The sequence below is a fragment of the Lampetra fluviatilis genome, chromosome 4 (assembly GCF_964198595.1).
Source record: "Lampetra fluviatilis chromosome 4, kcLamFluv1.1, whole genome shotgun sequence".
In the NCBI taxonomy this organism is placed as follows: Eukaryota; Metazoa; Chordata; class Hyperoartia; order Petromyzontiformes; family Petromyzontidae; genus Lampetra; species Lampetra fluviatilis.
In genome coordinates, this window is record NC_136278.1 from 32,590,363 (window position 1) to 32,613,783 (window position 23,421).

The 23,421-nt window shown below is 53.4% G+C and overlaps 1 protein-coding gene across 6 annotated transcripts in view; it reads left to right on the forward strand.

The window, feature by feature from the left end:
* Positions 1-23,421, forward strand: part of LOC144931788 (collagen alpha-1(XIV) chain-like) — a 94,390-nt gene that overhangs the window by 27,401 nt on the left and 43,568 nt on the right. For 4 of the 6 annotated variants that reach the window (XM_078856086.1, XM_078856090.1, XM_078856092.1 and 1 more), the window contains 10 exons: positions 2,174-2,326; positions 2,915-3,034; positions 3,377-3,541; positions 7,261-7,422; positions 8,951-9,111; positions 9,919-10,048; positions 10,446-10,591; positions 12,249-12,378; positions 16,024-16,137; positions 16,278-16,400. In XM_078856086.1, the coding sequence (XP_078712212.1) occupies positions 2,174-2,326; positions 2,915-3,034; positions 3,377-3,541; positions 7,261-7,422; positions 8,951-9,111; positions 9,919-10,048; positions 10,446-10,591; positions 12,249-12,378; positions 16,024-16,137; positions 16,278-16,400 (1,404 nt within the window). The remainder of the gene's footprint in view (positions 1-2,173; positions 2,327-2,914; positions 3,035-3,376; positions 3,542-7,260; positions 7,423-8,950; positions 9,112-9,918; positions 10,049-10,445; positions 10,592-12,248; positions 12,379-16,023; positions 16,138-16,277; positions 16,401-23,421) is intronic. The other 2 variants (XM_078856088.1, XM_078856089.1) reach the window with 2 other exon arrangements.

The following is a 23,421-nucleotide window of genomic DNA, read 5'->3' on the forward strand; positions in this document are numbered from 1 at the left end:
TCCTTATGGTCTTGTCTCACCAGTCTGAGACCAAATGGCGCCAAAAGACAAACGGCACACAGATAGGCGCAAATATCAAAGCATTAATGGCTCGTGTTGAGCAGTTTATATGACGTGTATTTTCTCATCGAAAGACATCTCTGACCTTTTTTTAGGCCAGTGTGATCCAGCGGTGTGTCCAGTGATGCCAGCTTGACTCACGCCCCCAGGGATTGGGCATGCAGCGCTGAGTCTGTCAAATTCTGTGATGAAGCCCGGAGCAATTTAAATCGGGCAATGGCGGTGCGAGCAAAACGCTGCCTTTCAGCCGAGTCGTTTTGTCCTCTGCGCACTTTAACAGATCGCGTTTGACGCTTTGAACAGGGATTGCTCTTGAGTAACAGCATGTACTGCATGTGTTGCATTAATGTAACGCGTGTGTGTCCGTCTGTGTCTTTGTTTGGCCTTGATAGGTGCTCCACTAACCGCACATTACCCAGCGGTCTGCCGGGCTGCGTGTCTTTGTACCCTAACTGAAGTCCACACGCTGTGATCGTTACACGCGTGCGCATAACGTGTCGCGACTAGAATAAACGTGCGTGCATGCGTCGGTGTGTGCATGAGTGCATGCGTGCCACGGGTGAGAGCGTCAGCAACAATTAAAAACCGAGCAAGTGACCCCACGTTGCGCCCCAGTGGACGTCTGACCCTCACGTGAGAAATGACCGCACGCTTGCGCCAAATGTACATTTATGCCGAGTGTCTGGGGAACAATAAACGTGATGACGCGCGTGTGATTTTATTTCTGTCGCGTGTGTCAGCGGACGTGTATTTTCTTTTTTAAACCCCAATTTTCCGTTGTTTCCTCGCGCACGGCCGATCGGTGCCGTCGCCTTGGTTATGCGCACACCACGGTGGCACTCGTTCTAACCGCATGGCCACCGCCTGACCAGTGAGTACCTCCACTCAGCCCCGCCACCACCGCCACCACCGCCACCACCCCGCTCCCCCATGCATGGCCACCGCTGTCATCAGCGCGGAGCGGAATGGCAGTAACAGCAGCAGCAGTAACAGCAGCAGCTCGCTCATGCGGTGACCACAGGCCCACCGCACACACAGCATTGCACGTTCGTCGGGTACCGCATACACACACACAACACCGCCGCACCCCACACAGGCACAACATCGCACACTCACATCATCACACATTGCACACGCAACTTTGCACCATTGCTCTATACAAACAAGACCATCACACGATGCCATCAACATCAATCGCATGACATTCTACCCTTTTGCGCTTATTTTAAATGGTCAAATATTTGTTTGTTGTTGTGTTTGTATACAACTCTTTGTCAAATCAAATCTGTGAATTGCATGCCTCATATTGCCTGTCATGTCTGCATGCATTGCATTCAGAGTGCCCCTTTTCTCATGAAATTGAATTAATTCATGGGCCCATTCACGAGCCCATAGTTTCCCTAGCGCATTCTCATGCACGATAGGGATACCTGTCTCCAGCTCAAAATACAAGTTGCTTCACGTTTGTGCAGTTGGGAATGCGGTACAATGTCTCTACTCGGCACAATGTCTCTACTCGGCACAATGCATCCATGATGAGTCTGCTGCATTGAGGTTGCTTCACTTACAATCTGCACCCAGTTCATCAATCGCAGTACCAGTCATCCAGACATTTGAATATTGTATAAACCGACCGTGAGGTGCACAGAACATCGCACGGGCAGCTTAACACAACATCTTGAAATGCATTACAATTTGGCCGATTTTAGGTTTCACAATTTGTAGTTCTGTACTTATTTTGTGTGACCAGGTGAAAGCTCAGGAGATCAGGTTCGGGGTGTAATTTGCAAGAGCGAATTGGGTCACCAAAATGTCAAAAGCGAAAACATAAAAGTGCAGTAATGAAGCAAATAGAAGACGGCGCAAAAACAACGGCGGTGCAGAATCATTTGGGCAGACTTCACAGACCGCTCGTGTGCATGCCTGCGTGTGAGCCTGCCTGTCTTTGTGTGTGTACTCGTGTGCACGTCTGGTGCGTGTGTACATGCATGCATCTGTCTTAGTGTGTGATCGCGTGCGCTTGCGTGTGTGTACTCGTGTGCACGTCTGGTGCGTGTGTTCATGCTGCATCTGTCTTTGTGTGTGTACTCGTGTGCGCTCTGCGCTGGCGCAGGCGGGCGCTTTGCGTGCTCGGCGCCACATGCTGACATCGTGCTGCTGCTGGACGGCTCGTGGAGCATCGGGCGCCACAACTTCCGCCTCGTGCGCCAGTTCCTCGAGGCGCTCGTGCACGCCTTCGACGTGGGCGCCGGCCGCACGCGCGTCGGTGCGATCCTCCTCCGGCACCGCCGCCACCACTGCCGCCACCACCGCCACTACGGCCATAGAGTAAAACTTCTGTGGGCTATGGTGCTTCCTCGCCTCTGGAGGATGAGTCGCCGTCGTCACCTGCGCGAGAAGAACAGCAGCCGATTCGTGTTCGATCTATTCGAATCCATCTACCGGCGCAGAAATTGCTCAAATTTTTTTTTTTTAATCCTCAATCCACATCGCAATATTATTGCTGTCGATTCATCGACATTTTTTACCAATTTTACCCCCACCCCACATCCTGCCTCTAGAAGGCGGGAAACCCCTTGCGAGCCACGCAGAGCGTGGCATGGCTAATGATGTTGATGGGCTCGCCACGCCCTGTCTCCCACACCTCCCATCCAGCAGCACACGTGGGAAGAGGGTTGAGACTTTTTGTTAACCGATGAGTCCAGAAAATAAACCGATAATCCGTTGAGTGACGTGTATCTGTAGCTGTTAAAATCAACTGTGGTGTAATAACTGGCAATTGATTCGAAAAACGGTTGTTTGTTGTGGTTACGGTGTACGAGCCATAATTGTAATGGCACTTTCTCTCCCACAGGCCTGGTGCAGTACAGCGGGGACCCACGCACTGAGTGGAACCTCAACTCGTACCCCACCAAGGGGGCCGTGGTGCAGGCCATCAGGGGCCTGCCCTACAAAGGGGGCAACACCCTCACCGGTGGGAGTCACAGCGGCGCACTTCCACACGCTCTCATTCACACAAACACAAATATCTCCCATATAGCTCTTTTAGAAAGCACCTTCGGAGACCGGTGTTTGTAGTGAGCGGGCATCGAACTCGGGTGGCCGAGTTTGTAGCACAATGCGCCAACTGCTCCACTGCCGCTGCCCACGCTACATACAGAGACACGCACAGGCACGTGCTCACGCGTTCCTATTCCTGATTTGTATTGAGGGCCCTGCTCCATTTGGTCCTTTGCCGAATCCGTTACTGAATGTAGTCTCGTGTTTCTGTGGCGGGTTGGGGGGTGATGCGGCGGTGGTGGTGATTGTGGGGCAGGCCTGGCGCTCTCCTACATCCTCCAAAACAGCTTCACGGTGAAGGCGGGAGCACGGCCCGGCATCCCCAAGATCGGGATCCTGGTGACGGACGGCAAGTCCCAGGACGGTGTGAAGGGGCCCGCGAGCAGCCTCAAGGACGCTGGCGTCGAGCTCTTCGCTATCGGTGAGCAGCCACCGTGCGGGGTCACGGCCACAGCCACCTTGGGGGGTCACGGCCACAGCTACCTTGGGGGATCACAGTCGCAGCCATCGCACGAGGTCACGACCGCAGCCACCGCATGAGGTCATGACCGCAGCGCTCTGGGGCGCACATTGTCTCAAGGGATCGTGACACTCTGATTGTGTGTGTAACTGTACACAAGCACGGATGAGTGCACGTGCTTCCATACACGCTTAGCTTGCCCACTTTTGAACGTCGACAGCACGGGAAGATGACGTCAGTGCAGTGTAGTCTTGACGGGCGAGCTCGTGTAAGCAGCTGGTGCAGTGAGTTATCTACAGGAGGGCTTTGTGCTCCTTCCAGGTACACAGAGCGGTGTTACTGGCTGTGCTGTAGAAAAGGACATTGAGTCAAGTGTTCGGATATCTAGAGATGTCTGCTGGCCTCCTAAGCTGGGGAAAGAGAGGAACAGGCTACTTTTGCGCAAGTGTGTCACCATCGATGGGAGAAAGTTCCGCACGCCTGGACAAGTCCAGATGCGTGTTCATTACATCTTGAGTGGCACCAGACGACCCCCTGGGGCCACTGGATTTCACTCTCGTTTGATTCACGAGCTCCGCCCCATGTAGAAACCTAATTTGATGGCTCGGAGTGGAGCGGAGTCGGTGGAGAGTAGTGAGTGGAGTGAGTGGAGTGAGTGGAGTGAGTGGCCATGCATATCGAGCTCCAGGTTTGTCTTTAGGATGCAGCAGCAAGCCCAGGCCACAAATGGGGCTCCCTCCCGCAGAGCGGTGCTCTGGCCGCTCTGTTGTCTGTGGCGAGGATTTATTTGCCTCTCATGGTTTAGCTGTCGGGCGAGGTTTTCTGTCACTGCTGCAACGCTTCTCTCTCACTCACCGACAGCACTCCGAGCTGGTAAATACCTGTGATGCCGTGCGTTTGGAATGCCAAGCCTAGCGATGATTATTTTAAGCGGGCTCTTATGTAACCCTCTTTCGTGAGCATCTCTCAAGCCTTCACAATGTCTGTGCTCCTCCGTACGGGTCAGAGCTCCCACTTGTTAGCTACGCGAAGAGATGGATGGGACTCTCCAAGGCACAGAGGAGAGTCCTGTGTTCTGATAGATTAGGGTCACTTCTGGTCGAGCATCCTGCTTCGAATGTTGCAACCGACCGCCCGGAAAGGTTTGAGTCCCTGGGGTTTGTCCTTTGCTTGTGCGAGCAGGTTATCCCCCCTCAGCTCCACGGTTTCACAGAAGCATCATCCCATTCTCCCCACGTCCCTCGCCTCGGTGGATACAACCAGTCCCTCAGATTAAACATTCCAGACGCTGGGCAGCAGCAAGTCCGGCAGAGCCACGCCCCCCTCCCTCTTCCCTCATGTCTGAGTCATCAGCTCTGTGTGTGCTTCCCGATGAGCGAGGTAATGCAATGTTGGTTGGGATAGCCCTAAAGTGATATCCTGTTATAGAAAGCTATCATCATATGTACGATTATTCTGGGTCTCAAGGGGGGAGGGGTCGATTGCCCCCATTGCCCCTCCCCATGGATCAGGACACTACCGACTCGCTGAGCTGGGCAGCAATGGCAGTCGGTCCGTGGTGTTCATATCGTCATGTGACGAGGACGTTACATTCAGAACTCTGCAGTGAGCAGTGTATCACCTTGTGACAGAGAACAGCTCCCAAAATATGACGTTGCAGAGCTGCTTCTGAATTGGTCTCTCGGGGCACAACGTGCATATGCCCTGCAGAGTGTTCATCGTCATGCCAAAGCGGACGTAAACTAAATTACACGATGACCTAAACTTCATCATGGGACCTCCTTTGCCAGTGTACCAAAATATGAGAATAGGTTTTCCCCTTTTTTCTGGCAACAAAACAGGTGTTAAGATGTTAAAACACCAAACTGAAACCATTTTACGAGGAATCATGTGTGCATTAACCACAATACTTGTGGTCAGAATGCAAACAAAAAACATACTCTAATAATATTAGCATTTTCTTGGTTCTTTCGGTAAAGTCACGAAGAAGGGAAATAATAAAATAATAAAAATAAAACATAATAAAATAATTCTCACGACGTTTCGGCCACAACGCAAGCGGCCGTCCTCAGGTGAAGGTGAAGGTAAATATACGCTGCCAAGCCTGGTGGTGCCCATTCAGACGCTGTCTTTCCAACAGACCTGTTCTTCACCTGAGGACGGCTGCTTGCGTTGTGGCCGAAACGTCGTGAGAATTATTTTATTGTTTTATTTTTATTATTTTATTATTTCCCTTCTACGTGACTTTACCGAAAGAACCAAGAAGATGAATCCCTGCAGTCACGAAAGCTTTAAATCGAAATATTAGCATTGTCTTTGAAACTGATTGGTCCACACCAGAGACACCTTTTTTTCGAGCCTAGTCTCAAACGGTGTTAGACCAGAGGACGCCAATAGGCGTACAGCACAAAGACATTTCACTATCAGAGTAATGAGAGCTCAGGGTGAGCAGCTTACATCATGGGACGCCTCTTGGCGTCCTCTGGTCTAACACGCCTCGAACACAAAGCTGATGGGCCTCGAACACAAAGTGACCATCTGGCCGGAGACCCCAGTGAAGCTGGGCTGGCCGTATCACAGCACAAGGTTTGTATTCATGTCTAGCAGCAGCAGCCGCAGCGCCAGGGTCACCGTGGGGTGCGGATCATAGACGGCATCGATCGTGGCCCATTGAGGCCGCCGCTGTGCACTGCGTCGCGTGGACAGCTACCCTGGCTGGCGGTGCACGACGGCCGGTGAGCAGTTGCTAGAAGCACCGTCCGGTCAAACGCCTGATGCGAGCGGCAAACGTCGCCTCAACGTCGACAAGGACGCCGAGATGCGTTACATCAGCTCGACGCTTGGAGGATGTCACAGCTGTTCACGTGAAGGGACCTCAAGATCGTGGTGTTCTGGAGGAGAGAGGGAGGGAAGCATTGCGTACTGCAGTGTAGTGGTTGAACAGATTGTTTGAGGAAACGGCCCGTCTGGTAGAATGGCTGCTTGACGTGGCTGAGGTTTTAGGGTTAACGCAAGGGTCGGCGGAGTGAAAGGCGACCCCCCTCTCATGCCGCTGCTCCTGTATTCCCTGGCTGCATTCCAGCGCACGCGTGGCGTTACGTCACGGCTGGCAGCTCCTGGAGGAGCGCTGCCGGCCCAGCAGCCGCCCTCGCGGTGCAAAACTTTATCCTTTCCTTAGTTAAACCATGAAGCGAGCCTTTGTGCTTTCGCTGCTGACACTAATGGCTTTTAGCATTGCGCTCCGGCATGTTCCGGTTTCATTGTTATTACGATTATTTTACCCAGGAAAGCCTCACTGAGTCTCAAGACTCTTTTTCAGGAGGGTGCTGCTGAGTGTTTGCGGCAGGCAGTGACGCGTTTCCCAGTCGAGTAATTAGCGGTGACATTTATCATTGGACCGTGTTGCCGGCACAAAATGGCTGAATGTTTTAAAGCGATGTCACGGGGACCTTTAATATCCACCCTGTGACAGAAAGATTGTTACAAGTGAAAACCTTCACGGTGAATGCAAACGACCCCGAGAAAAATTACAGCACACCGCATCCAGTATACATGTCACTAAGGCTGCGACTGTGCTTCTTAGCCACCTGCCACCTACTCCAGTCTACACAGTGACCTGGAGAATATTTTCGCACGCAGCACACCACATCGAGTATATATGTCGTTGTGGGCGTGTGTAGGCGTGAAGGAAGCGGACGAGGCGGAGCTGAAGGAGATCGCGTCGGAGCCGGACGAGATGCACGTGCATAACGTGGCCGACTTCGCAGCCATGAGCTCCATCGTGGGCAGCCTCACCAAGACCGTGTGCACGCGTGTCAGCGAGCAGGAGCGGGAGATCGTCGGTGAGCGCCCTGCCACGGGGAGCTGGGGACAGCGAGGGGGGGCACGCGAGGTGGAGGGGCTCTAGCTGACGGGTAGGACACGAGGTGGAGGGGCTCTAGCTGACGGGTAGGACATGAGGTGGAGGGGCTGTAGCTGAGGGGTAGGACACGAGGTGGAGGGGCTGTAGCTGAGGGGTAGGACACGAGGTGGAGGGGCTGTAGCTGAGGGGTAGGACACAAGGTGGAGGGGCTGTTGCTGAGGGGTAGGACACGAGGTGGAGGGGCTCTAGCTGAGCGGTAGGACACAAGGTGGAGGGGCTGTAGCTGAGGGGTAGGACATGAGGTGGAGGGGCTCTAGCTGGCGGGTAGGACATGAGGTGGAGAAGCTGTAGCTGAGGGGTAGGACACAAGGTGGAGGGGCTGTAGCTGAGGGGTAGGACACGAGGTGGAGGGGCTGTAGCTGAGGGGTAGGACACAAGGTGGAGGGGCTGTAGCTGAGGGGTAGGACACAAGGTGGAGGGGCTGTTGCTGAGGGGTAGGACACAAGGTGGAGGGGCTGTAGCTGAGGGGTAGGACACGAGGTGGAGGGGCTGTAGCTGAGGGGTAGGACACAAGGTGGAGGGGCTGTAGCTGAGGGGTAGGACATGAGGTGGAGGGGCTCTAGCTGACGGGTAGGACATGAGGTGGAGAAGCTGTAGCTGAGGGGTAGGACACAAGGTGGAGGGGCTGTAGCTGAGGGGTAGGACACAAGGTGGAGGGGCTGTAGCTGAGGGGTAGGACACAAGGTGGAGGGGCTGTAGCTGAGGGGTAGGACATGGGGTGGAGGGGCTGTAGCTGAGGGGTAGGACACGAGGTGGAGGAGCTGTAGCTGAGGGGTAGGATACGGGGTGGAGGGGCTGTAGCTGAGGGGTAGGACATGAGGTGGAGGGGCTGTAGCTGAGGGGTAGGGCACAAGGTGGAGGGGCTGTAGCTGAGGGGTAGGACACGAGGTGGAGGGGCTGTAGCTGAGGGGTAGGACATGGGGTGGAGGGGCTGTAGCTGAGGGGTAGGACACAAGGTGGAGGGGCTGTAGCTGAGGGGTAGGACAGAAGGTAGCGAGTTCAACTGTATGTCAGTGCATTCCTATCTGCTCTCGTGTACTTACGTCCGTGTGTCTGTGTACGTGTCTGCGCGTGTCGGTTTGGATGTGCGTACCTCCCGCCTGCGTGAGTGCGTGTGTGTGTGCGCGTGTGCGGCTGCGCTTGGGTGTGTGCGTGCGTGTGTACGTGTACGTACATGTGCGTGCGTGTGTACGTGTACGTGCATGTGTACATGTATGTACGTGTACGTACATGTGCGTGCATGTGTACGTGTACATACATGTACGTGCGTGTGTACATGTACGTGTGTGCATTTGTGCGCGCATGTGTGTGTGTACGTGTGCGTGCATGCGTGTGCGTGCGTACGTGTGTATGTGTACGTGTGTGTGTGTACACGTGTGCGTGCGTGTGTGTACACGTGTGCGTGCGTGTGTGCGTACTTGGTGGCTCGCCCTGCACCGTGGGCGTAGCTGCGGCGAGCATTGCCGATGCCGGCCCCCTGGCCCCGCGTGACCTCGTGACCTCGGAGATCACGACCACGAGCTTCCGCGTGTCCTGGACGCGCGCACCGGGCCGCGTGCTCATGTACCGCGTCGTCTTCTACCCCACCAAGGGCGGCCAGCCTGACGAGGTGCGGAAAAGGTTCCCTGCGTAGTCCACGCAGGCCGTCGTGGCAAGTGGCGTCAGCGAGCGCCTATGAAGGGCAACACGGCGCACGAGTGGGCGGGGTGGCCGGCACCATGGCCGGCGGCTGCCTTTGTCGCCCCAGGGCCGATGTTTCAGGCCGAGTTGACCTAAGGAAGACCTGGAACCGGTTCAGATATTCGTCGCCGATGTTGGCCGTGAGCTAAAATCAAAATCGGGTCGCCGGGCTCGTCGCGCATTGCGCTCACCACTGTACTACAGCTCCCCACTCGGACACATGTGCGCACACACGTAGATACGCATGCACACACAGATATGCATACATTTACCCTATGTCCAGGAGGACATCCCAAATACACATGCACATGCAGACTGTGCTTGTATTAACTTTTGTGTGTTGGAAAGTGGTAGTGTAGTGGTTAGCATGTTTCACGATGAAACCCATGGCCCAAGTTCAATTCCCGCCCATCTGAACCATTCCTAGGCCTCCCCTAGGTCAACTTAACCTCAAATAAGTATCTGGTGCATTACTTAAACATCACCACTCTGGAGACAAAGGCGGCCAGGCGTGGTTCTGGCCACCCAACGCCCCGTGTGCCGTGCCGGCCTGCACAGGTGCCAGCTAACAGCCCCAGCCCCAACAGTCTTGGGGCTGCACGCCGGATCTCTGTCTGTGTGCTCGTGCATCCGTGTGCTCGTCCCGGCTCGCTTACCCGTGGCTCGCTTTCCCGTGGCTCGCTTACCCGTGGCTCGCTTACCCGTGGCTCGCTTACCCGTGGCTTGCTTCCTGCAGGTGGTGGTGGACGGCTCGGCCAACTCGGCCGTCTTGCACAACCTCCTGACGGCCTCCGAGTACCAGGTGGCCGTGTTCGGCGTCTACGCCAGCGCGGCAAGCGAGGCCCTCCGTGGCTCTGAGTCCACCCGTGAGTCCTCCCCCCCCCCCCCACGACTCCAGCCGTGAGTCCCCCCCCCCACCCCCCCCCCACGACTCAACCAGTTAGTACCCCCCCCCCACCACGACTCCACCCGTGAGTCTTCCTCCCGTGACATTTTCCTTTCCATGAGTGACGATCAATCCACTGCTGCATGACGAACTTCCCATTACGAGTGTGTGGCTGTACCGTGTGTGTGTGTGTCCAGTGTGTGTACTATGTGTGTGTGTCCAGTGTGTGTACTATGTGTGTGTGTGTGTGTACAATGTGTGTATGTACTATGTGTGTGTACTATCTGTGTGTGTGTACTATGTGTGTATGTACTATGTGTGTGGACTGTGTGTGTGTGTGTACTACGTACTATGTTTGTGTGTGTGTGTGTCTACAGTGGACCTGCCCCCTATTCGGGACCTGCGGATCTTTGACGTAACGCACAGCAGCATGCGCGTCGCGTGGGAGGCGTCCCCAGGTGCTACGGGTTACCTGCTGCTCTACTCGGCCAACGCGGGCGGAGAGGAGGGTGATGCCAAGGAGGTGCACAATCTCACCACCACCATCATCGCACTCCATGCTCTATTCACTGCTGGACGAAGGACTCCCCAAATCGCCACCATCTCCCATGGCCACGTGATGCAACTGAGCTCCAACGCATCAGCTGATTTCATCGCTCCGTCTTCATGGTGGACGCGTGCTCTCTCATTTGGCTGCCGCTCCATTGTTAGTTTCAAGCACCGACCTCCAGCGACGCATCATGCCCAGAGAGCCAGGGCAACATTGGCGTCGGCTCTCTGATCCACATGTTCCCATTCCCGTCTCTCAGTGTCATTCCAAGTGTCTACATCTCCCAGCGTCCCCTGCCTGCCATTGGGCGTTTAAGCGTGTTTACAACTCGGGTTTGCTTCCGCGTGGTTTCGCTGTCAGAAATTGAGCAATGTTAACGGAATGTTGCTTGCGGAATGGCGATGATCTCTTACCTGGCACTGCGTGTAAGGGGGCCACTGAGCAACCACAGTGGGGGGGGGGGGGGGGGGGGATTTTTACCAACAAAGTTGACAGGCACAAGATCAAAGGCCCAAGACGCCAAGCAGCCAGCAAAAAACAGCACCATCAAAGAGTGCAACAGGTTTTTTCAATTGATAAAGATTATTATATATCGTCCGCTCATCTTGCTGAGCCAGGCACCAGCCACTTCATTGGCTGCGTGGAGGGAGGGTGGGGCCGGTCAGGGGCCATCCGTCGACAATGAGCGACAACCCGGCCTGGCGCTGAGCGCAGCCGGAGTGGGCGGTGGTCACGACGGCCCCGAATGTGCAGGGAGGGTGGCCGCACGTGGACGCCCAGACCCCATTGAGCAGCAGGGCCCGTGGCCAGGGAGACGAACAGCAGCGGGGTCGCCAATGAGGAAGGGGTTCTCAATATTTGGATGAAATCATTCCTCACGACGCTACCTCGAGGAACCGGCAGCCGAGGAAGTGGGGTGACTTGTAGCGTCGTCCATGCAACGGTGCGCGCAGTTGAGCCTAGTGCTTGCGCAACACTTGGCGGTTGAAGAGCGGAGGGCGATAGCAGCAGCAGCAGTGCACCTGCACCCCAGGTTGAGCCGGCGGGTGTTTAAGGTGATTCAGAAAGAGAAGTTTATTTTCCAAGTAAAGCCCATTGAGCTATTTTTCAAGGATGACTCGGCCGGAAGAGCTGAGGAAGAGAGTTGATGATGATGATTCCAAAGTGGATCAGTGAAAGGGAAGAAACAGAAAGAGAATTGAGGTGGCCTGCAGTGTGGTGAGTTGATGGGTGAATGAGTGAGCGAGTGAGTGAGAGAGAGTGTTGTTGTGACCTGCAATGTGGTGGCGGTAGTGGTGGTTGTGGTTGAACACTACGTGGTGGACGAGACGAGGCAGTGAGTGTCTGGCAGTCCGAGTCGCCAACGTGCTCACCGTTCCTGGAGAGCACCTTGGCATGCGGTCACATTCAGTCATCTCAGTCAGTCTCTACATGATGGCCTCAAAGTGCACTCAACCTAACACAAGCAATGTGGTGCCATACCTGTCGCTAAGTGGGACGAGTGGCATCTTGGAGTCGTCGTTGCTCCGTTCGTTTAGTCATTTTGTGAATTGTTGTATCTCTGCTCTCTTCTCCTTGTGACCCCACCCCCCCCACCTCGGTGCCTTCGCCCCTTCACCACCATCGGCAGCAAAAAGTGGGAGCGGGGTTCACGGAGATCGAGCTGAGCCGACTGACGCCGAGCACGGAGTACACGGTGACGCTGTACGCCATGTACGGCGAGGAGGCGAGCGACCCGCTCACTGGCCAGGAGACCACGCGTGGGTCCCTCTTCCTATCGCCCCCTCCCTCCATCCCCCCACCTCCATCCCACCCTCCCTTCATTCCTCCTCTACCTTCAGGTCACTCTACTGGCCTCTATAGAGTTCTCACCTGGTTACACAAAAACAACTTGAGGTTAAACTCTGACCCCTCTCTCTCCTGCCTTTCCCCTCTCATTTCGCTCCAGACATCTCACTCGCTCCACTACTTCCCTCCCTCCCTCCCGTCTCCTCCTCCCTCACCCGTGATGAGTGAGCGAGTGACCGGAGTGATTTGATGAGTGCTGGGTCATCAATCACCCTGACTGCTGCTGCACCATGCATCCTGTCTGGTACAGCAGTGAGGTAGGGACTGGGCGCAGCAGGCCAGACGAAGTAGCAGCAGCAGCAGAAGGTCAGCAGCAGGAGGTCAGCCGAAGCCGGGTTTGTGCTGAGTGCTGTACCTGCAGCAGTGGCAGTCGTAGGGAGATTGAGACGAAGGCAGGGATGGTCTGTCCAATCAGGACATGCGCGTGTTGTGTGCTCGGTGTGTGTGCATGGTGTGTGTGCATGGTGTGTGTGTGGTGTGTGTGTGGTGTGTATGCGGTGTGTGCGGTGTGTGTGCAGTGTTGATATTCGTTGTTGTCACGCGGATTGTGCATGGTCAGTGCCGATGTCCGGAGCTCAGAACTTGCACTTCTCCTGCGTGTCCGAGTTCGATGAGGGCCAAGTGCCGCTCGTCACCGAGGCGACGCGTGGGTCCCCCCCCCCCCCTCCTGTTTGCATGCACTCGCAAGTTCCAGATACCCGTGGGCATGTCCGCGTACATGCCACTTGAGAAAAGCTCTCTTACAATCGGCCTTGCCTTTTGGGTCATGCTGCTCCAAACCCCGCAGCTCACCGGGGCTGCGGCACGTGGGAGACGGATCCCAGACTCCCCAGCAATGCGTGGCAGGAGGCGGTGCCGACACTCGTTCTCACCAACTACTGGCACGGAGATGAGCAGGGGAAGAATCTGCATTGGGCGACCATTTGAAATGTTTTCAAATTTTACTTTTTCATGCGCAGAAGCGCTTCTCCCATTGGGTGGGGAGTCTGGAGGCAGCCGTAGGGTTGTTGGTTTTGGCTCGCTCAGCTTCCCGTGCCCGGGGGGCGGGGGGGGGTGCCAACGATCATGAGCCCAGGAAGCCTCCCACCTATTTTCCAACCCCCAACCACCACTACCAGCACCAATAACCATCCCCACCACCACTACCACCACCACTAACCATCCCCACCACCACCACCACCACCATCCCCACCACCACCACTACCAGCACCACTAACCATCATTACCATCCCCACCCCTGTATAAGCACTACTGTCGACCTCACATTGGGGAATCGTCAGGGTTCTGGTAACATTGCTGTGCCACCGTCAAAAGCTCAGTGAAGCCTCATGTGCGTAGGTGAGTGGAGCTATGGGTGAGCAATGGGGCTATGGGTGAGCGGGGCTGTGGGTGAGCGGGGCTGTGGGTGATAGTAGCTATGGGTGAGCTGAGGCTTTGTCGAGGTTCACATCAAAGTGTTATGCTTCCCAAATAGGCATCGTGTATTGAACATTCCACGTTCGTATGGCGTGACAGGTTTTTCCATGGCCCAACCACTGCCGTGTGGGGTTGCAACTGAATGAAGAAGCCTCCCTTTCACGAGTGCCAGATGTTCCCTTGCTTGTGTCGAATCACGTGAGACAGGCTGCCTTCTGTCCCACTTTTGGAAAAACGTCTCCACTGCAAGCGGAGTGTGGAGGGGTGGGGGGCGTGGGCGGCGGTGGTGGGTGGGGCGGGGGATATGGGTTGATCTTCATCTTTCACACCATCCATCGGCCGCACGGCCTTCTGGCAATGAATTGTTTAAGCAGCATTGGTTCAACTCAAGCAAAACTCTGCACCGGTTCACACCTTCAGTGGGTCATTGGTAGAGTTAGACTCGCTTGAACCGATGCCGCTGAACAGAAATGTCCAGAGCGACAAACACAACGTGTTTAGCGTTTACTGAGAACCGACTCGTCACGTGCCGCCTCCAGTCTAACTAGTGACGTGGAGACTATTCCCACACCCGGCACACCGCATCCAATCTAGCGCGAGTCATGGCCGTGGCTACTAATCACGTGCCACGTCTCAGTATACCAGCGACGTGGAGAATATTTTGTCAGAGATTGATCCCCGGTGACGCCATGAGCACAGGGGCAGGTTACGATTGCTCCGTTTCAGGGGCACTCAGAGGTAGGCACGCGGATGTCTGCACCATCGATTAATAATGATGATTTAGTACATTTGGAATTAATTCCAAAGGCGCAAGGCTATCGTCCTGAAGGCACTGTTGTGTTTCAGATTTGTAGTAGTTTGACAAGAGGGGGCGTTGTTGCTGCTGTATGCGATGCCATTTGATTTTTTTTTCTAATTTGTCAAATTTGGACCCAACTGCTGCTGCACTCTAAACCCTATTGGGTGCAGCAGTGAGGCAGGGACTGAAGACTCCACCCCAGATGTGGCAGAAGCAGCAGCTGTGATAATTTATCCAAGTTAAAGACGAAGGCATTGCCATGGACAAGAAATCCAAGCTTCCTCAATGACTCCTCAGCCAGATGAGTGACACGGCCAATGTTCCTTAGCCGAGACAGAGGAAGGACACGGTGGTTGGGTAGGGTGGGGGTTCTCGCAGCGCAGAGGCCGATAGGATTCGGCGCTAGGATTCAGATTCGGAGTTAGGATTCGGCGCTAGGATTCAGATTCGGAGTTAGGATTCGGCATTATGATTTGGCAATTTGGCGCAGCTTCGCTGGCATTTCCTGACGTTGGCAGCGGTCCGAGGTGCCAGGAGCGGAACGCGCGACTTGTCTCGGCCAAGACAAACGGCCGTCGCCGGCGCCGCAGGCTCGCCGCCAACACACCGCACTAACTGCTTGCAGGCCACCTGCTTGCGGTGCAGCGCCGGAATGTGTGACGGGTTTGGAGTCGGCGCACACATTGAGTAAATATACTGCGTGCTTGCGTGGATGCGGGGGAAATAATAAAAACGTAACTAAGAACCTTTTAACTGGTTGGTTTTCGCAGAAAATATTAGGATTCTTAATTTAAAGTTTTGAATTGGGCCATGTGATGATCTGGATAAATTTGTCGTTAATCCCCTCCACCATCCGATGCCGCCAAATAAATGTAATTGCCCCCCGTGTACCCGAGCATTTGAAGCCTGTACATGCGGCACGTTCGTTTGTTTGGCTGTGTTAGGTGGTGGAGGTTCTTATGACATACATTTCAGTAAATACGTGGCTTAATTCAAAAATCGTTATGATTCTTATGCTTGTAACCACATTGGTGAGGAAAAAAGCCTTACATTGACTTTCAGGCGCCCCGTCAGGAGACTGCATCAACGTCCAATTAAAACTCGTCAAGGACTTGGCAGTGACGTTGTGGTGATGTCACCAGCATAAAGAGCCGCTTGGCGGTAACTTTAAAATACTGTATCTTTTTTTTGCTTATTAAGGAAGTCTAAACAAAACTATGATTGTAGGAGCCGGGACACGGGCCGCGTGGCACAGCGCAGGGGAGCAGCTGGGTGAGAGAGGAGCCGGTCGCGTTGTTGAGTGGCAGCAGTAACCAAGCCTGTTGCACTTTGTCATTGGCAGTTGCACGAGGAGCCGCTGCAGCCACGCCAAAGATGCCCACAGGCAAGATGCCCACAGGCAAGCCCTCCTCGTTCCACCTCGTTAAGGAAAGAGTCGACGTTAGCTCATCATCGGGTAGGTCGGTCGCTGGGTGGCTCGGGGGGGGGGGTAGGTGGGGTCACAATTCCCAGCCTGAACAGGTGCTCGCTAACAGCACTTACCCCACCAGTCTGTCAAAGGCGACACGGGGAACCTTTGTCTTTGTGTGTTTGCAGCCGGCCTGGCGGCTCCCAGCAACCTGCACGTGTCCGAGGAGTCGTACGACCGGTTCCGTCTCTCCTGGGAGGTCCCTGGGGACTCCTCCGTGCTGGGATTCCGCGTCGTGCACCGTCCCTCTGGTACGCACCGCACACGCGCGCTGCACTCACGGCAGCGCCCGGCGCCCGTGGAGGGATTGCTTCTGCCATAGGAATGTGGAATTTCTACTAAACTCACAGCAGCACCCATTGCCTGTCGATAGACCTATCCCTGTCATAGGAATGTGGACTTTCGAACATTGGCTCAGGGCCGCCAAGAGTACAATAGAAAATCGTGCAGATTAATACGGCGGCGTATTAAAGCGACGCCTTGTGAAGGCGCTGGGCGGACACCGTGGGGCGTGTTTATTGCACCCAGAGAGAGGTGGTGCAGCCAGTCGTAGGTAGGAGAGACGCGTGTGAAACATGCACACGTATGCTCCACACATGTTTGTCCTTAATTGTATGTAATTAGCAGTAGCAATGATAAGCACCAGCCACACAGAGATGCACTCTGCGTGCAAGCGTATGTATGTGTTATTCTTAGGTTTTTTCGGTAAAGTCACGTAGGTAAAACATCAAAATTAATGAAAATAAAATAGAATAAAACAAAAATCACGACGTTTCGGAGGCAACACAAGTCTCCGTCATCAGGTGGGACCGTCACAGCCAGATTAGCTGCATCAAGTGAGGCAATGATTCAAGATGTAATCCCTTATAAGCAAGTTTGGAGGGGGGAGGAGAGGGGGGGGGAGCTCATCAGAATGTGGTAGCCAATGAATGGAACGTATCGGGAGGGAGGGGGGGCGGGAGGGGGAGGGCCAAAAAAATGGGCGACGGCTTGGACGCGGTTGCTGCACACGCCAACACAATGGACAGAGAGGGGGAGGGGAGGTCTGATACACATGATAGAACAAAGGGACGAAAATGCCCATGTTTATACCAATGCTGGCTGAACAATGAAGAGAGTACTGTTAAAAATAACTGGGGATGTTAACACTCGGTAAAGTAAAGTAAAATAGTGCCTGTCAGATAAGATGATCCAAAAAAGTGTAATTAAGTCTTTTTTGCGTGGTTGATAACATCTTTCCAATGATTACTCAGTTTGTACCCATCATCACGGTTGAAATTATGTCTGTGTTTGTATATTTGTATGGCTTCGTGTACAAACCTTTGATGGTAGCCGGGAGGTTTGCAGAGAACCTTGGTCTCGGAAAAGACAATTTCATGAGAGCCCACCGAGTTGTAGCAATGATCGGCAACGGCAGAAGAATCAGTTCTGCCGTGTTTCAGATCTGACTTGTGCTCGCGGACACGATCAGAAACATGACGTTTCGTTTCTCCAATGTAGCAATCACCACAAATGCAACTCAATTTGTAGACTCCAGAATACTGTAAGTCAGGAACGACATCCTTCACAGATGGAATCAGATCACGGATTTTATGCACTGTGCTGAATCGGACTTGGATCTTATGTTTGTTTAGAATGTTGGAGATCTTTTTGGTCACGCCTGCTATGTATGGTAACGTGATGGTTTTGGTCGGAGTTTCATGTGGCTGTTTCTGTGTGGTGGGAGAGACAGCTTGGCGGATAGTACGGTCAGAGTATTCGTTCATCCTGAGGGCCCGATGTACATGTCTTAATTCACCGGTCAGGTGGTGTTTGTCAGAAATGCCATGGGCTCTGTGGTATAGCGTTTTGATGAGAGAATTATTTTGAGATGGGTGGTGGTGGGAATCCGGTTTCAAGTAGGAATCTGTGTGGGTGGCTTTCCTGTAGACAGAATGTCCCAAGGATCCGTCAGGCCTCCTCTCAAACAGAATATCCAAGAATGGTAGTTTTCCGTCTTTCTCCACTTCCATGGTGAATCTGATGGATGGGTGTCTAGAATTGATGTGGTCCAAGAAGTGGTTCAATGCTGAGAGGCCATGTGGCCAGATGATGAAAGAGGTATGTGGATGACACTTTCGTCATCTGGAAGTGGAGAAAGACGGTAAACTACCATTCTTGGATATTCTGTTTGAGAGGAGGCCTGACGGATGCTTGGGACATTCTGTCTACAGGAAAGCCACCCACACAGATTCCTACTTGTAACCGGATTCCCACCACCACCCATCTCAAAAGAATTCTCTCATCAAAACGCTATACCACAGAGCCCATGGGATTTCTGACAAACACCACCTGACCGGTGAATTAAGACATGTACATCGGGCCCTCAGGATGAACGGATACTCTGACCGTACTATCCGCCAAGCTGTCTCTCCCACCACACAAACAGCCACATGAAACTCCGACCAAAACCATCACGTTACCATACATAGCAGGCGTGACCAAAAAGATCTCCAAAATTCTAAACAAACATAAGATCCAAGTCCGATTCAGTACAGTGCATAAAATCCGTGATCTGATTCCATCTGTGAAGGATGTCGTTCCTGACTTACAGTATCCTGGAGTCTACAAATTGAGTTGCATTTGTGGTGATTGCTACATTGGAGAAACGAAACGTCATGTTTCTGATCGTGTCCGCGAGCACAAGTCAGATCTGAAACACGGCAGAACTGATTCTTCTGCCGTTGCCGATCATTGCTACAACTCGGTGGGCTCTCATGAAATTGTCTTTTCCGAGACCAAGGTTCTCTGCAAACCTCCCGGCTACCATCAAAGGTTTGTACACGATGCCATACAAATATACAAACACAGACATAATTTCAACCGTGATGATGGGTACAAACTGAGTAATCATTGGAAAGATGTTATCAACCACGCAAAAAAGACTTAATTACACTTTTTTGGACCATCTTATCTGACAGGCACTATTTTACTTTACTTTACCGAGTGTTAACATCCTCAGTTATTTTTAACAGTACTCTCTTCATTGTTCAGCCAGCATTGGTATAAACATGGGCATTTTCGTCCCTTTGTTCTATCATGTGTATCAGACCTCCCCTCCCCCTCTCTGTCCATTGTGTGGGCGTGTGCAGCAACCGCGTCCAAGCCGTCGCCCATTTTTTTGGCCCTCCCCCTCCCGCCCCCCTCCCTCCCGATACGTTCCATTCATTGGCTACCACATTCTGATGAGCTCCCCCCCCTCTCCTCCCCCCTCCAAACTTGCTTATAAGGGATTACATCTTGAATCATTGCCTCACTTGATGCAGCTAATCTGGCTGTGACGGTCCCACCTGATGACGGAGACTTGTGTTGCCTCCGAAACGTCGTGATTTTTGTTTTATTTTATTTTATTTTCATTAATTGTGATGTTTTACCTACGTGACTTTACCGAAAAAACCTAAGAATATGATTCCTTGCAGTCACGAAAGCTTCAAATCTGGAACGTATGTATGTGTGTATGTATATATATATGTTGAACTTGAACTTCATTCACACCTTACGGAGCCAACCGTGCTCATCGGAGGTGCAGGGGAAGGACAACAAACTAAACACATCGGTTCTAAAGAGATTCGTTTTCAATCTAGTATCTATTTATGTATGTTGAACTTATTTCGCACTATAGTGGTGTGAGCGAGAACCTACTGTTCAGTCACCACACTGTAGGTCATAATAACACACTCGCTCACCCACTCACCCACTCACCCACACACTCACACACTCACTCACCCACTCACTCACACACTCACTCACCCACTCACTCACCCACTCACCCACTCACTCACACACTCACACACTCACTCACCCACTCACTCACCCACTCACTCACCCACCCACTCACCCACTCACACACTCACTCACCCACTCACCCACACACTCACCCACACACTCACCCACTCACCCAGACACTCACCCACTCACTCACTCACTCACACTCACCCACACACTCACCCACTCACCCACACACTCACCCACTCACACACTCACTCACCAACTCACTCCCCGCACTGCAGGACACCTCACTTATCTTCCTACTTCTCCTTGCCACAGTTCCTCTCTTTTCCCCAATAACCTTGCTCAAACTCAAGAAACGTGTGACACCGTCATCGGTTCCAGTAAAAGTGCTGTTTGTTGCTGGCCGCTTAACGTGGCCCTTTGGGCTTGCGCTCAGAAGCGGCGTTTAAAGCGTGAACGTGGGACCGGCGTTCCCGGCTCCGGCACTTGGCTCGACCGCCCCCCCTCCCTCTCTGTGTCATGATCTCATTCACCACTCGACGCGCTCATTATAATCACCGCTCATAGTTTCCGCCTGACGTCAGCTGAGGTCACTCGGCGGCCGCACCGCTGAGAATCTTCCCCCCCCTCCCCGCGCGGCCGCGAGACGTGGGACATCCCCCGTGCTGCTGCCGCACCCGTCTGACCCACTTTACATCGGCACCGTTGCAGGCTCCTGCCAAGAGATAGTTCCCAGTGGCGCAGAAGTTGTGGCCCTAATCCAGATGGTGGCTGGTTCGATTCCATCTCTCGGCACAGTAGTTTACACATTGGCACAAGCTTCTTAACTCCCCCCCCCCCCACCGTGGGCTCTGTCCACCGAGCAGAATAAAGGGCTCACGACTTTAAGTCGTTTGGCAGGACACCTACGGTTGGGTCACCGTGGAAGAGTAGACCAAGCACCCTCCGAAAGCGGGTTCTCTATGGGTTCCTCTAGTGCAGGCAGCTCTACCAGCAGTTGCATGAGTGAGCGATTGCAGGGCTGCCCCTTTCTCTTCCCCTCGCGTCTCCTCCGTGAGAATTCATGTTGAGGGGCGGGGTGGGGGGCTGGGTAGCAGGCACTCTCCCCCCCCCCCCCCTTGAGCAGCGAGGAGGACTAGACGAGCCGTGACCCCCCCGGCCCACTCCGCGCTGGGGTGAGGTTCTTCATCTCGGAGACTGCCGTGCCGGCTCATGACCGATTTGTGCAGCACCATGGGAGTTCCGGTGCGAGTCCAGAACAGGGGTCGGGTTACTCGCAGAGGGCCAGTGCTCCGCATCGCATCTTTTGCACGCTCGCGCGAGCACACGGACACCCACGCATACACATACATACACATACATACACATGCACACACGCACAAGTATGCACACACATAGGAACCGCATGCACGCACACACAGTAGAAACAGCACACACGGACGCATGCTCTCCCTCCATACACAGATACACACACACGTAAAATCCCCGCGCAAGACACACGTGCACACACACAACCCCCACATGTGCACTGTCAGCATCGGTGTAGAACTAGCCTGGAGATTTGCTCATTTCTGAGAAATATTTGCCTCCTTCCCATATCTGTTCCTCCACATAAATATATAAAAGTATTATTTCTAGATTTGAAGCTTTCGTGACTGCAATGATTCATATTCTCAGGTTTTTTCGGTAAAGTCACGTAGGTAAAACATTAAAAGTAATGAAAGTAAAATAAAACAAAACAAAAATAAAAATAAAATTCACGACGTTTCGGAGGCAACACAAGTCTCCGTCATCAGGTGGGACCGTCACAGCCAGATTAGCTGCATCAAGTGAAGCAATGATTCAAGATGTAATCCCTTATAAGCAAGTTGAAGGGGGGGAGGAGAGGGGGGGGGAGTTCATCAGAATGTGGTAGCCAATGAATGGAACGTATCGGGAGGGAGGGGGGTGGGAGGGGGAGGGAGCCAACAAAACATTTGGCGACGGCTTGGACGCGGCTGCTGCGCACGCCAACACAATGGGCAGAAAGGGGGGAGGGGAGGTCTGATACACATGATAGAACAAAGGAACGAAAATGCCCATGTTTATACCAATGCAGGCTGAAAAATGAAGAGAGTACTGTTAAAAATAACTGGGGATGTTAACACTCGGTGAAGTAATTAATTTACTTCACCGAGTGTTAACATCCCCAGTTATTTTTAACAGTACTCTCTTCATTTTTCAGCCTGCATTGGTATAAACATGGGCATTTTCGTTCCTTTGTTCTATCATGTGTATCAGACCTCCCCTCCCCCCTTTCTGCCCATTGTGTTGGCGTGCGCAGCAGCCGCGTCCAAGCCGTCGCCAAATGTTTTGTTGGCTCCCTCCCCCTCCCACCCCCCTCCCTCCCGATACGTTCCATTCATTGGCTACCACATTCTGATGAACTCCCCCCCCCTCTCCTCCCCCCCTTCAACTTGCTTATAAGGGATTACATCTTGAATCATTGCTTCACTTGATGCAGCTAATCTGGCTGTGACGGTCCCACCTGATGACGGAGACTTGTGTTGCCTCCGAAACGTCGTGAATTTTATTTTTATTTTTGTTTTGTTTTATTTTACTTTCATTACTTTTAAAAGTATTATTTTACACATCCCATCACGGACCTATGTCTGGGAGTGCATCATTTCAGCAGCATTGGTTCAACACAGGCCAAACTATGGACCAGCTTTGACAATCAGTGTCTCATCAGTTTAGCCAGGTTCTCTTGAAACATTCGCGGCAAGTGACATGTAAACGCTCATCATCATCTAGTAATAGGTTTTTACCCTTTCAACTGGTACATCATCATCATTGTGAGCCATGGTCTATCCGCCGCTGGATGAAGGTCTGCCCACGACATCGCCATCTCTCACAATCCTGCGATACCACAATCCATATCGCTCCTGTACATGAGCTCACCACATCTCTGCATCTCCACGGTGGCCGTCATCTCCAGTGTGTCTTCTCCATGAGCTGCCATTCCACGACGTCTCGCTGATGGGCCGTCGTCCCTGTTGGCCACGATGCGTCTCACGCCGACCCGCTCTGCGTTCTGAGTAATGCGGCTTCTATCGCTCCAGCCCGTTCCTCGGTCCAGGTGCCCCTATTTCCATCTCCCACCTCTACTCGTTTCTCTGCGCACGTTCTCGAGCTTGCGGTGTTTCGATCGCTGCAATCCCACGGCTTTGGCACGCGGGTCAGAAACGCGGAGGGAACGAGGGGTGAGCCCAGAAGCCTGGGTGGGGGCATCGTCACCAGGCAGTACCGTGAGCGCCGGTTCGCCAAGCGCTTAGAGCGAGCGCCTGGGAGGAGTGATCACCTTTCATTCCGGCGTCTTTAGGAACGTAACTCAGATCAACTCGGAGGAGCCGTCAACAGTTTTCCGGTCGTGGCTCCCACACTGCTCCCGTCCCCTCCCCGCTGGTCTTGGCCGTCCGCAGGTGCAGGTCACTCCGGCAGAGCGCCCCCTCTAACCCCGTG